Here is a 13,859-nt window from a genome sequence, read left to right as displayed (position 1 = left end):
AACATGAAAACTGTGATTCCAAAAAATAAGATAGAATTAAAATTGACTCAAGTAATGTTTCCATGAATAAAAATAATCTTACACTATGAAAGAAGTCTACAAGTCAAAAATATTACACTAAGAGGATTGCATATCGCCTTCTCTTGCAAATGAAAAAGTTTTTTTGATCCTTATGTTGAATGAGATTAATTTTAACCTAAGTATCTAGCTATATAGCACAGATATATGACATTGATACTAATGCATTTGAACTCAAAAAGCACAAAATAAAGTTACAAATGCAGTGACTAGGCACTTCAGATTTTGGACACTAATTTTTGGACACAACCCTGCAGGGGAAAAACCATTTACCACCACAGAATTGCCAAGAACACTCTTGAGATTTAGTCAGCATCACCCAGTCCGTCACTTCCATCGCCTCTCTTAGATATCGGTGTGTAATTAGATCCCGGTTTCTTCTTTATTGAAGCAACTTCAGCATTTTTACGCAACACTGCTCCTGGAGAAGGGTATGGACGCTGCTGGAAAAGAGGGCCCTGGAAAAATACAACACCAATGATTTATATAATGGACATGAAATCTTTGGAAAAATGCAATAACAGAAGTTCATTGTCCCAATCCATCCACCTATTTTTCCCCGTCTTTTTGATCTTATACCACTTCAAAACAATCCAGGGAGATGAGAAAAAGGGAGGTGTTGGATACAGAATATTTCGTTGGGTGTATCCTTAGTAATGTAGCCTTTAATGCAATGACTATCCTGGTATACAGAACAGTGAATTTTTTTTTTTTTTTTTTTTTTTTTTTTTTTTTTTTTTTTTTGACAGCGGAGAAAAAGGAGACTAACTCCCAACAGACTCGGGACTACCAACTGCGTACAAATAGGGACTGGGAGAGAGTTTAACTCTCTTTACAGAATTAAAACAGGGAAATAAACGAGGGATGGGGGTACAATTTTCGAAACATGCTAAACAATGCAAATGTGAGGGTTCCAAAACTTCTTCATCGATCATAGTCTTTGGATGCTCAAAGTGTGCTCCTTTGCGTTTCTTGGACCTGTAATGCCAATACCTGAAAAATAAATTACCTTTCCTATTCTTCATTCTTGACTTATGAGACCTTCCATACTTCCTTTTTGTGGCGGAGAACTCGAAAGTAGTGTGTGTGAGTGTGGGGATAACTTGTACTACATTGGGTTCAAGAGCCATGGGGTCATCTTCATTTGAGCCTACGGATTCCACTTCCACAAGGTTAGTGGGGGTTAAATCTTCCGCTGGCACATCACTCCCATCCTCAGATCTCAAGTCCACGTTCCGAGTAGGACTGGTATTTCCTGGCCTAATATCATAGTTGACCACTCTTAAGTCAGGGGGAGGCATGACCTTTTCCTTTTGATATTTTTTGTTGTTTCTCCTCTCACCCAGACGCGCCAAACTAGATGGCATCCACAAAGCATAAGGACCTTGTGAGTCAGTAGGCTTGTGGTTTTCAAGATGCCTCTCTCAAGTAGTCTTCTCCTTCATTTGTACGGTCATCCATGAATCAAAAGATTTGTTCAAGAAATTCAAAGTTTTCCCTTGTTTGAGTTGTGAGTAAGATAGGGTGGATAGTTTAAGGGATTGGTTTCTTTTCCTTCTATTGGAGAAGTAGTGAATGGTCTCACGATCCTTATCATTTAAGTGTCTTGCTCCTTATTCATTGTAGGGTGGGAAAAAATTTCTTCCTTATCTTCCAAGGGGGCATAAGAGTTGTGGTGGAATAATGTTTTCTACTTCCATATTACTAGCCTGATTTGCGGTGGGAAGGCAACTAGTAATACTGCTTTGATCCTCACTATGAGATGACTGTTTGCACACAAAGCTAACACGGGGTTCAATGACCTTTCCCTTTTTCGTGTGAGTACAGTGAGTGAGGACAAAATTCTCAGCACCCCTCTTACCATTGAGTTTCCTAGATTGACCACATAGTCCCGTCAACCTGTCCAACTCGCGGAGGATATCCTTATTATTTGGCTCTATCTTGGTTGCCTTGCCAAGATCTTCATACGGCTCCTCCAATTGGTAAAGTTTGATCTCTGCTAAGGCCCTTCTATAAAGAGCTTTAACATTGCTACCATCAAACTTTAATACTAAGGAGCAAAGCTCCTTAGTTTGATTATAGTCATAGACCTTGAGGGCACAAGCTACAAGATACAATTCCAAGACAATTGCTAAATTCAAGAGCATGACACTATCATCCACATTACTTGGTAAACCAAAGCAAAGGAATTTTAGGCCTCTATCGTACTTTGCACCGGCAGCAACAACCTCACCATTCTTAAAACATACATTACCCTCATCCTTCAATCGTTTAGCTTGAAAATAGATATTACGGGAACAATTATTAAGAGCGAAATTAACAATAGTATCATCATAATCATCATTCAAATGCATGACCATAAGAGCATCCATTAGAGGCTTGCAATCCATAGTTAACTTACTGAGATAAAGAACCTAAGAAGAAAACGATAAAAACAAGGAAATCATAATAAATACGGACCGGTTGCTTTGAAAACTAGAACTCAGGTGGCTACCGCAAGGAACTAGGCACCACGTATTCACCGCTGGCAGTGTTCCCCGCAGACCGCAGCCGGAGCACCACGTATTAACCGGAGCACCACGTATTCCGATGGCTAGGAGCGTTGGCTCAAATTACAGCCTCCGATGATCCTTTGTCGTACTTGGAGGGCTTGAATAAGGGAGGGGGAGGGGTTCACCGGCGATTGAGGGGCAAGCCCAACCTCTCCGATCGCCGGCGATCCGTCGGGGTCTTGTTGAAAGTGACGAGCGGTTTTTGAAAACAGGGGCTCTGTTGGTTTTCTGGAGGAGTTGAAAACTAGGCGCGTGAGGCGCGTTCTATTAAATTCACTCATAAAATATTCATTTTTTTGTTTTTGTTTTTGAAACAACAGAACAGTTAAAACTTAGTAGAATGGTATGTAGTTATGCCCTCCTACATATTTGTCCAGCTCAAGACAGCTTCACCCTTTATTATACGAAGTAGTACACAATACACTAGTTACAAGGGAATAGAATAAAAGATTTTCCACTATCAACTCTTTTAACAAAATCCTCATTCCTCAGTTCTCATCCCAATTTATAAAAGCTTAAACAGATTAATTTCTTTGAGAAATGTGATAGTCCACAATTAAAGGTACAAAAGATTACATGCTTTCTAGTTTAGTAAACAAATCTGAAGTATGAATCAATTAGAGACAACTTGACAAAGGCTAGAAAGTAAGTGAACTCAGCAAAGTAGATAGTGCATTTCAAGTTATAACAAAAGGCCCAAAAGCAATGTTAACTTTCAAGGGTGCTTTCTGACTACTTGAAACTCCATATTTGATAAACAATAGGCACATTATATTTCAGCAGACAACTAAAGGAGAAAGGTAAACATGATTGAGTACAAATTTACACCATTAAAAAAAAAAAAGGTAAAGTGGCCATACCGTCGCTGTAGTATCTGCTGCCCGTGGCTGTACCCCCTTGAGGCCTACAACCCTGTAAACATGCAAAGGACAATTACTCCACTTTTATTTATTTATTTTAATACAAAATGAGAACATGGTACCACATTCCCCTAACTTACGCACAAGCATGCCAAATCATATGCATAGTCCGTTGAAATTAGATTAAAGATGGCCAAATGCCTGTTTCTTCTTCATTGTTATCCTCACAGCCACAGAAAGGAAAAGGGAAAAAATCATCTAAGTAAAAGTAGTAAATACCAGCCACCACGTGGAGCATCAGAATAAGAGCTTGGGTCCATAGGATCCAACTCATCATCCTCAGTGTAGGTCCTTTTTTTACTGTATCTTCCGCCTCCTTTATTGATTGGAGGTCGTGAACCAGATCTGTAACAAAGATGCAAAGATTACTCAAATAATAAAAGTTTCCCTCCCAAATCCTTCCAGGTAAAGTTTGAATCAGACCATCCTTACCTAAACAGAAAAATTAATAAGTGCTAAGGAAAAGACACCACCAACACCCACCCCCCCCCCCCCCCCAAAAAAAAAAAAAAAAAAAAAACACTAAGCAGCAATTCTAGTTCAGCTGCTAAAATTTTCACACCATATGTTCTACAGGTATCATATTTATTTTATATGAAGAGAAGCATGCGAATGAGATTCCAATTAAGGTGGGCCCCTGGAAAATGGCATCAAAACTTTGCAGCCTTAATCCAATTTCTTTGTAGAGGTATCACAAGAATTGACCTAGTAAAATCTTATAGGACACATTGTCACTTGTGAAAAACTGCTTACTGAAAACATTTAAATTCTTCAGAGTGATAGAAGTTTAATGGAGTCAAGGCATTAGCATAAATATTAAGGGTTTGGAAAAAATATAAATCATTGATACTTCTGCTCCTCCATCATTTACATTCCTCAGAATCTTCACAGTAATAGAAGTTAACTGGGAGTCGATGTAGTAGCATAACAATAATGGGAGATGAAAAAAGCAATTTTATTCCTTAATAGTACTTCTACTTCTCGATGTAATGAATTGTCCTAGAAGATAGACTTCACCGTCACTTGAGGCTGATTTTCAAGTACATACTTCAAGAAGCTTGAGTATCTTCTTTGTTGGGAAAATAAAAGTGAACCTTTAACTTTAAATCCAATTGTTCTTGTTTCTCCCTGCCCCTTACTGGTCTTTGAAAGCAAGAACATTCTATTTGCAAGCTCTAAGCAAGTAAACTGCCTTGCTAGTCTAGGTTATATAAATATATAAAAGCAAATCAAACAAAAAACAAAGCATAAGAATAACTGCCACCAATTACACAAATTCATAGAGATCATTTAATATATTGAAAAGACGTTCCAAACCTTTGATTGGAAGCACTTTTGTCTAAATCTTGTCTGCCATCCATGTTGTTCATACTCTGCTGCCTAAATCCACTGTGCCCTAAGTTTTTGCATTGAGGAAGGTTGAGAGTCCTGGGTTCAAGCAATACAAACTATGATGTTAGAATTAAATGTTGTAGGTTCAACAAAAAAGAGGCACAATAACCTCTCATGCACAATGAAGTCAGGTCATATAACCATGGAACATGGTAGTTTATCTGATGCCTTACATCAACGTCACCCTGTGACCTCATTGTTAATAACAAAAGCAAATATCTTAAGGATAACAAATTTGGAAAGGTAGTTTACTTTGTGAACATCATGTCATACTTGTTTACCAGGAAGGCAGGAAAAGGCACCCGCATGCTAAATATACAACACTATCAATCTAAACAAGGAGCATTGCTCATAAGGAAGACCAACATACCTTGTGCAGTGGTTACAGTAACCCCAGGCCTGTACAAGTCCTACCCCCCAACCACCACAATTCAAGCATTTCTCTGGCATGGAAGACTGCTCCATCCAAATACTTTCATTAAGCCTGCTTGAAGTACCACCTGACACGTGCACTGTGGCAGCTTGCTGCACCATTTGAGGATGTTCCCATTGCGAAACTTGGGTTTTCTTATTATAGTAGTACTTTTGACCTGCACATATAGTACAATATATCTAATCACCGACCCCAACAAAAGTCAAAGGTTAACATTGAGCTTCAAAGTTATGCTTCACAAGAGTAGATTCACTATCCTATAATCCAAGGGAATTAGAAGTAGCAGTAGACAACTAGACATGGAATATTTAAATGCTTTCAGCAACCGAAGGGAGGGAGTTAGAAAAAGAATAAGATACCAGTTAAGCCATTATTATGAATTCTAATCTTTGGATCATTTCAGACTTTTTAGAGAGCATTAATATTGCATTGTTATTGAATTACGATTCATGAGTAAATCTTATCATCAACTTAAAAGGGACACGTTCCCAGACATTACACTACAACAAATCAGTCAATCAAACTGTAGTGAATCAACAACTTGTTTGACTAAGAGAAATACAGGCATCTCACATCAATAACATTAGGATAAGCAATGCTGTTCAAACTTGACTAAAGGTGTCAGACAGAGTTATGTGTCCAAGGGTTGAGAAGGCCATCTCATGTATATTTTGGTAAAAAAAGTGTCCAAGTGTCATACTCATGTCTGAATGTTGAGTATCCAACAAGGTTACACAAGGTGAAATGAAGACTCAAAAGTAGGATGGGCACTGTGTAAATTGTTTGGTACACAAAGAGAGTAAGAGACATGGCATTTAGTTGGTAGATTATTCAGTTAGCCACACTTGTTAACTTGTATGAGAAACATGCTAACCCTAAACTAGAAAATAATATCCTAAAATACATATATCTCTTCCATACAGAGCCTGCATTTGGTAAAAAGTTGCATAGTATACCAGATGTTTCGTCAAGTGCTTCTTCCCAGTCTTCTGACAAAGTTGTGGTTGAAGTTGAAGGGCTTTGAGTAGTCGTTTTTGTTTCCACTGGCCTTTCCCATTGACTCTTTCCAGTACTTTGGTTGTAATAAAATGAAGCACCACTTTCAGGGTCCTTGGCTTCAATCTATACATAGATGTTTACTACACCATATAAGTTTTTAAACAGAGCTTATTTTAATACAAAACAGTGATACACATAGCTCCAAATTTAGAAGGCCCATAAACAACACGAAATCAGAAAACATACATAATCCTTCCATTACCAAAAGTTCGACTCACCTTATTGTAGCTTCTTGTTTCTAGGAAATTTCGAAAAAAGTGGGTGTAAGTAAAAGGCAGATCAAGCAAGAGAGATGGAGAAGAAAGTGGGTAGGTAAAAGAAAGAGGTGGATAAAGTAAGAGAGAGAGTGGGCAGAAAGGTTTAAACAGTGTGGGGTAAGAGGAGTAAGGTAGTAAAAAGAGTGCCAAAAATGAAATAAAGTAAGAGTGACTCAAACTTTCCAAAACACCTTAAAACAAAAAATGAACCAAAAATTTTGGGCACAGAGGGAGTATATTAAATGTGGAACAATTATTGCGTAAAATGAAATGTGATGTGAACTACTCATGTTTTCTTCTTTAGAGACTGAAAAGAACTGCAACAGAAGAAGCAATCACAACTCACCCATCCAGGAAGCAGGCTGATATCACCAGACGATTGAGTTGATTGTGCTTCTAGCTTCTGGAATTCAGGGTAAATGGAGAAAGTAACTTTGTTAGTGGCCTGACTGGCTTCAATGGGATGAATGCAAATATAACATTTAAATCACACAATTTTTTTTTCAAAAAAAAAAAAAAAAAAAAAAAACACATATTACTTCCAGACCATATATTGCATCATCTTATCATGCTAAATTAAGGGTTCTTTCAAAATTCTTCTTGCTCTCAAATATTTCTTTAGGTAAAAGTGTAAAGAAGAGAAGTCCATCTACATTTCATTTGTATTAATGCTTTTAAAGAAGAGGAAACCTAATATCCTATTTTAAGGTTGGCATTGACCATATAATTGGCTTGGTAACTATTTACAAGTGTTGATCATACTATTACTAATCATTTGCAGCTAAAATCTTCTTTGGCAGGCTTATCACTCATTTCTTCTTGCTTACAACCTCTGATTGAGGTACACTAAACACATACAGAATATAACAATTTTTAGTATATACTATTCTAGCGGGAAAATCGAATCCTATTATACTACTTCAAGAGTCAGCAATTAACTATTGTGTGACTGTCTGCAAATGTTGAACATACAGAACAATTTCCAGCAACCTAGTATGAGATTCGGTACAGGTTTGCAACTTGCTACTTCCTCCGTTTCTTTTTATATGCATCACTTTCTAAATAGGGAAGTTTCAAATTAGATGCATCACTTTCCTTTAGGCCCCATTTGGTTTGATGTAAAATGTTTTCATGGAAAATGATTTTCCCATTTTCCTTTGTTTGGTTTGTGAAGGGGTGGAAAACAATTTTCCCAATGATGGAAAACATTTTCCTTTACAAAACAAGGGAAGCTACATTTTCCCTCCCTCCTCCTTACTTCATTTTTATTTCCCTCTCATCCATCCTCACATTCCCAATCCTATTTCTGATTTTTCTAGAACTTTTCTTGTATGCAACCAACAACAATGGAAAGCTAATTTGCATTGTGCTTTTCCTTGAAAATGTTTTACATCAAACCAATCGGGGCCTTAGTTAATAAAGTCTCTCTCTCTCTCTCTCTCTCTCTCTCACACACACACACACACACAAACACACACCACATAGGTCCTCCTTTTTCTTCTCTCTATCTCTCTCACTCCAAAAACTTCTTAGGAGTCCGTGTTTTTATAAATGATGCATCTAAAAAAAAGAAGGAAATATTTAATTTGTTGAACTGAGCCAAAAATTACTATATGACAGTATCATTTGCCTTTTTCCCATTCGCAGTTTGCAGGGGGTGGAGGCAAATCAGGTTATGCTACTCTCAACCTCTGCTTGAGGTAAAGGGAACAACACCTTAATATTTACTTTTTACAGGACAAATGAATCCAATTATCCTATCTAGGTCTAAGCTTTAACCAACTTTGAACTCTACTCAGCTAGTAACTACCAGCAAGAAACATACAGAATCATTTGCAGCAAAATCATCTTTAGCACACTCATTTTTCAAAATTCCTCTTGCTCTCAGCTTCTGCTTAAGGTACTCCGGTAACTCTTTTGCCCCATGCCTCTGTTGTGATTCTCCTGCTAAATCAGCATTTTTATTGCTTACTTCACCACCAAAACCTGATGTTTCTAATCATTAAGAGCAGATCATCAATGATATGAATAACTTTACTAGACTAAATACATAGAAATAACAAAAATTCCTTGTATACAGCTCTTTGGGATCTAAAGATTCCTTGTATACATGTTATTGTAAATAATATAAAGTTTGCTATTAGGACTAGATTGTTAAGTCTTAGTTCTAAGTACATAAAAGGTTTTGATAGGGATTTTTAGAGAAGCTTGTATAGGTGGCTTCTCCTAGGGCTGTTTAGGCTTTTGTTAGCCTTTTGTTTGCTCCCTTTTGGGACTTGGGTGTATAAGTGGTGATTTTTCAATCAATAAAATCGCTTAATTGCCAAAAAAAAAAAAAAAAAAAAAAAAAAAAAACAAAAATTTGAGACTAGTCTTACTTGGCAGTAAAGCATTCGAATAAGCACCCCCACCTGGCACACCATAACCATTACCAATCTCCAGATTATCTGGCAACCATAACAGCAGCAAATTAAGAAAGAGTGAAATAAAAAGGTAAATAAAGGATTATTAATGTATAACTAACTCATTATAACATAACAAAATATGTTCAGAGATGCCAAAATCTATGAAAACATCACCATCACCATCACCACCACCACCACCACCCAGTGAGAAGCAATATGTACACAACTGCCAAATTACTAATTTACAAAAGTATATGCCTAAAGTCAACAGAAATTTTGGCCACAAATAAATTCTATCACGTCTTGTGTATAATACAATTGACCATTTCTAACCTTTTCTCATTCTAACCTTAGTTTTAAAAAGCGCAAGGGGCACCAAGGCGCAAATGGTCCTTGCAGCCTAGGCATGAGGCGCAAGGCGAAGGCGCGGCCTTTTGTATGCAAGGCGCGGCCTTTTGTATGCAAGGCGCATGTATTTATATATTTATTTCAAATTATGTTTTACTTTGATAGTACTTAATACCAATCGAAAAGATTCATAATAAATTAAGTAATGATATATTTAAAGCTAAGGTAGTCTGAATTTGAAAAAATGTCCATCATTCTTCAATATATAACTTAAATCTTAGTTATTTTCCTTGAGGCGCAAAGGCACGCCTTATCAAAGGCACTTTGAGGCGCACGAGGCGCACGCCTTCTGTACGTGACTGAGCCTCACCTAGCTAAAGCCCATTTCCCAGAGCCTGGGAGTGAGGCGCGCTTTTTAAAACCAAGATTCTGACTTTGGTTTGTGTTTCAAACTTCTGAAAGTGAGATCACAGAATAGGCGAGTGAAAATATAACATTTAAGAGGTTCCTAACAGCCATAACTCATTTTACTTGAGATGGATACAATATTCAAGCAAGAAAACATGATTTTTTATTTTTAATTTTATTTTATTTTTATGTATCTATTTTTTTTTTCTCATTAAATCAACCAATACAAATTAAGTATAGATTATAAGAAGTGCAAGAACACCTAGTATAAATCTTGTCAAATAATGTCTAGGGAGGTCTAGACGTACGAATCCTACCACATAATAGTAGATCACATTAGAGGGATTGTTTAAAAGAGACATACATAATATCATCTTAAAGTTTAAATCACGGCATTCAAAAATTAATCTAAAAGCAGATTACTTTCAACCAAGTGTCCCTTGCTCTAAAGATGCTATTAAGATACCTAAATTCTCTCTCCATCCTCAATTGGATTGGAAGGTGATCCTCATTTCCCTCTATAAAACCCTAATACAGACTGAATTAGTGTAAGGTTGCTTACATATGAACCTTTGCAGACTTGTAATGGCTGTGATTTATTGTAGCAAAAAGGGCAAAAATATGATCACAGCATGGGTCATGAGTTGAAGTAGTAATTCCCTTCAGCCTTAAGTACAACTATAGGAATAAAGAAAGTGGAATTGAGCTTCAATGACATCATTGGAAACACAGCTACATCAATTTACATATAAAGATCATCTAAGACTGATTAATGTTTACAACCATGTCATAAATAAAGTTTATGTGCATGATGATTTGAAAATGTTGAGTAAAACAAATGAAGTGCAACTATTAAATGAGAGGAATACAGAAAATGGAATTGAACTGTAATGGTATCATTAGAAACACAGCTACATTAACTGCATATAAAATCATCTAACACTGGTGAACGTATACAGCCACGTCATTTATAAAGAAAATGGAATTGAACTGTAATGGTATCATTGGAAACACAGGTAATCTAATACTGATTAGTGTATACAACCACGTCACTTATAAAGCTTGTTGTCTTATTCTTTTACAGTTCAAGGTTGTAAAGTAGATGGGAAGTTTTAACAATAAGTAGAAGTCGTATATAAACCTTTCCCAGAAGCTGAGGGCTTTCCTCGCTTTTCAGCCATTTCAGCTCGATGATCTGCAGTAAACTTCAGTAAATGTTCCTGTATATATCCAACGGATAAACAATTAACATACATATAGAAGGCTCAATAACTAAAAGAATAAAAATTCACAATTGAATATCAACAGGAAGCAGCCCTGGCGAGCCAAGGCTTATGGTGATCCATATAGTAAACATATTTAAATACCTTAATAGCATTTGGATCACACTGTCCAGATAAAAAGTCTTTCTTATCTTCAGGAAGTGTGCTAGTTCCTCTGGCCTGTCTGAAGTAACAAAGCTAAATTATGTGAGAGCCATCTTTTAGCTGTACACTCTTCCATTGTTTATTCTACAGAAGAACTGAAAAGAATATAGGCAAACCTCTGGCTTTCAATGATTCTTTGAGTAGCAATTTCCTGATCAATTAAGGAAAAAGAAAAATCAATCACATTCCTATTAGCACTAAATTAGCTTAAAAGTAGACAAAAAACCAGATCTCCGACAAGCATACTTGCTCACGTAACACAGCAGCCTGAGCAGCAGTCTCAATCTCATCATTGGGTTGTTGAGGATAGTGCAAAGCAGCTTGGTGATACAGTCCTTTGTCTTCTCCAGAAGCAAATCTATCTGTATCTACATGTTTCTGCCCATCATCCACTAAGGGAGTTCCTTGCAAAGCTTCAACTGCAGAATTCGATAAGCCACTTGGATGGACATTAGATGGATCAGACATGACTGCTCCTGATTGAACACAATCGGTTATATCATCCTGCACCTTCTCTTTATGGTCATTGGCGGGAGCTCCCTGTGCGACATTATCTGAACTTCCGACATTTACAGGCAATGTTTCACCACTAGCACCAGCATCAAAACCAGTTCCTGTTCCAGGTTGAGGTGGCTGAATCATGCTGTGTGGTGCTCCATTGAAGTTATTGGGGATTGATTGTTGCGGAGGTTGATAGGCTGGCATCGGATGGGGTAATCCATTACCATACTGATAGTTATTAGGCATTTGGGCAGGAAACTGAGCAAACGGAGCGACACTAAATTGAGGTGGTGGACCAACATGTGGCGGAAAGGCTTGGCCATATGGAGGTTGAGCTGCATATGGAGGTACAGGAAATGAATGGTTCGCATGATGTTGAAAGAATTGGTCATGAGGCCTTGGAAAATTGCCAAAATGCTGTGATGGTGGTACATATGAAGTTGGAGAAATAAAATTTGGTGCGGATTGCACACCAGGTGGGGGAGGATTTCCGCGAAAGTTATCCATTTAGCGTATATTTTCAACTCTTAAACTTACTAACCATGAGAATCAGGTTGGGTGATCGATTAAATGTAATTCCAAATGTCAAAACGATATATTATCACCAAGCTAAAGCTACAAGTCACCTGCATGCACGAACACCACACATTCTGTGTAAGAATCCATATGCAACCTCGTGATATATAACTTTGAGCAAACAACAATATGTTTCTAGGTTCACACCAACTTCTCACAGACCATTACTAAATAGGATAAATGACAACTTTTTCTGGACATCTTAATTTCGACTTTCAAATGGAAGGAGTAAATTCTAGCCTATTATAGCAAAGGAGAGAAGAGAATGAATGTAAGGCGGAACCGATTAATCCTATTTGATAGCAAGATTTATTATCCTCTCCAACTATTATACAAATTATTAACTCCTTGAATTTCCTCAATCCAAGCATAACCGAAATTGCGAAACAACACCATTTTCAGCTATTAAGCACCAACAAATAGTAATAAGGCCCGTCCCTGAGCCAGGGCAGCCGAAGAGGTCTAATTTCATAGTTCAATTCTAACATTAAAGGGTTCTGTAACACATTAGCAACCAAATTTGATTCAAATAATTATCACATAAATAATTTTAGGGAGGAAAGGCATATTTGATTCAATTATCAAATTTCTAGCAACATAATCTCTGGTTATGATCATTCAAATAATGTTAGTAATTAAAACAAATAGTTCAAATTTTGGAACCCTAAACTTACTACACTGACAATTCAAATTAAATTAAATTAGATTAACGATAAACTATAGATTGTGAAATTGACATAATGATTACAAATGGAAACAACAAGTTACCTCAGAAGCTGCTTCAATGGTGGATACAAGTATCAGAAGGCGCTTCAATGGAGAACAATGAGTGCGTTTCAATGGAGAAGCTGTTTTATCAAAGTGCCATTTCACCTTAAAAAAAAAATAAAAATAAATAAATAAATAAATAAAAATAATAATAATAATAAAAAAAAAAATAACTTGTTTGGTAAAGAGCTTTTAGGAAAGCTTTTAGCTTTTTTTGAGAAGATGGAAAGCTTTTAGCTTATTGTGTCCTATTTAGAGATTTTGACCATTTAAAAAAGCTAATTTAAGTGTTTAAGAAATAGGTTACTAACAAAATTAGCTTATTAAACAAGTTTTTTTTTGGCTATTACTCCATAAATACACTAAAACAACTAACAACTATTTACCGAACACTTTTAAACAATCAGCTATTTACAATCAGCTAGTCAAACCATCTAATATAATCATCTAGTTAAATCAGCTATTACAACCATCTATATCAAGCAGCTACCAGCTAATTACCAAACAGGGATACAACCAAAGAAATTGAGGGAAATATAAGAGGGATGACAATTAGTGGGGCTTATCATGACGTCATATATACTTAAGATTTTAGGCAAAGTGGTCGTATTGTTGGTGGTAAGATGTGAAACATATAAGCTCTTTCTAGAAACTTTTTCATTAGCTGTAGTGAAAGAGATGCCAGAGGAGACATATAGTGTGTGGTCAGAATGATGAAGCAAGTGCAACTAGGCG

General features: G+C 36.7%; 1 protein-coding gene across 3 annotated transcripts; it reads right to left on the bottom strand.

The window, feature by feature from the left end:
• Positions 1 to 11: 11 nt before the first annotated feature.
• Positions 12 to 13,274, bottom strand: LOC110714712. Of its 3 annotated transcripts, none has more exons than XM_021893241.1 (14): positions 13,125 to 13,274; positions 11,526 to 12,406; positions 11,396 to 11,430; positions 11,220 to 11,298; positions 10,994 to 11,072; positions 9,070 to 9,138; positions 8,517 to 8,686; positions 7,038 to 7,094; positions 6,332 to 6,497; positions 5,313 to 5,532; positions 4,868 to 4,978; positions 3,770 to 3,895; positions 3,491 to 3,542; positions 12 to 536 (listed from the first exon to the last, which is right to left on the bottom strand). In XM_021893241.1, exons 2-14 carry the CDS (start codon positions 12,285 to 12,287, stop codon positions 384 to 386), a joined length of 2,079 nt encoding a protein of 692 aa, XP_021748933.1. In that variant the 5' UTR covers positions 12,288 to 12,406; positions 13,125 to 13,274; the 3' UTR covers positions 12 to 383. The 3 variants fall into 3 exon arrangements, with proteins under 3 accessions (XP_021748933.1, XP_021748934.1, XP_021748936.1); XM_021893242.1 differs by having other exon boundaries at positions 8,517 to 8,677; XM_021893244.1 differs by having other exon boundaries at positions 8,517 to 8,635.
• Between the last annotated feature and the right edge of the window lie 585 nt (positions 13,275 to 13,859).

This window comes from Chenopodium quinoa, unplaced genomic scaffold (genome assembly GCF_001683475.1).
Source record: "Chenopodium quinoa cultivar QQ74 unplaced genomic scaffold, ASM168347v1, whole genome shotgun sequence".
Lineage (NCBI taxonomy): Eukaryota > Viridiplantae > Streptophyta > Magnoliopsida > Caryophyllales > Amaranthaceae > Chenopodium > Chenopodium quinoa.
This window is presented reverse-complemented; position numbering and strand designations above follow the sequence as displayed.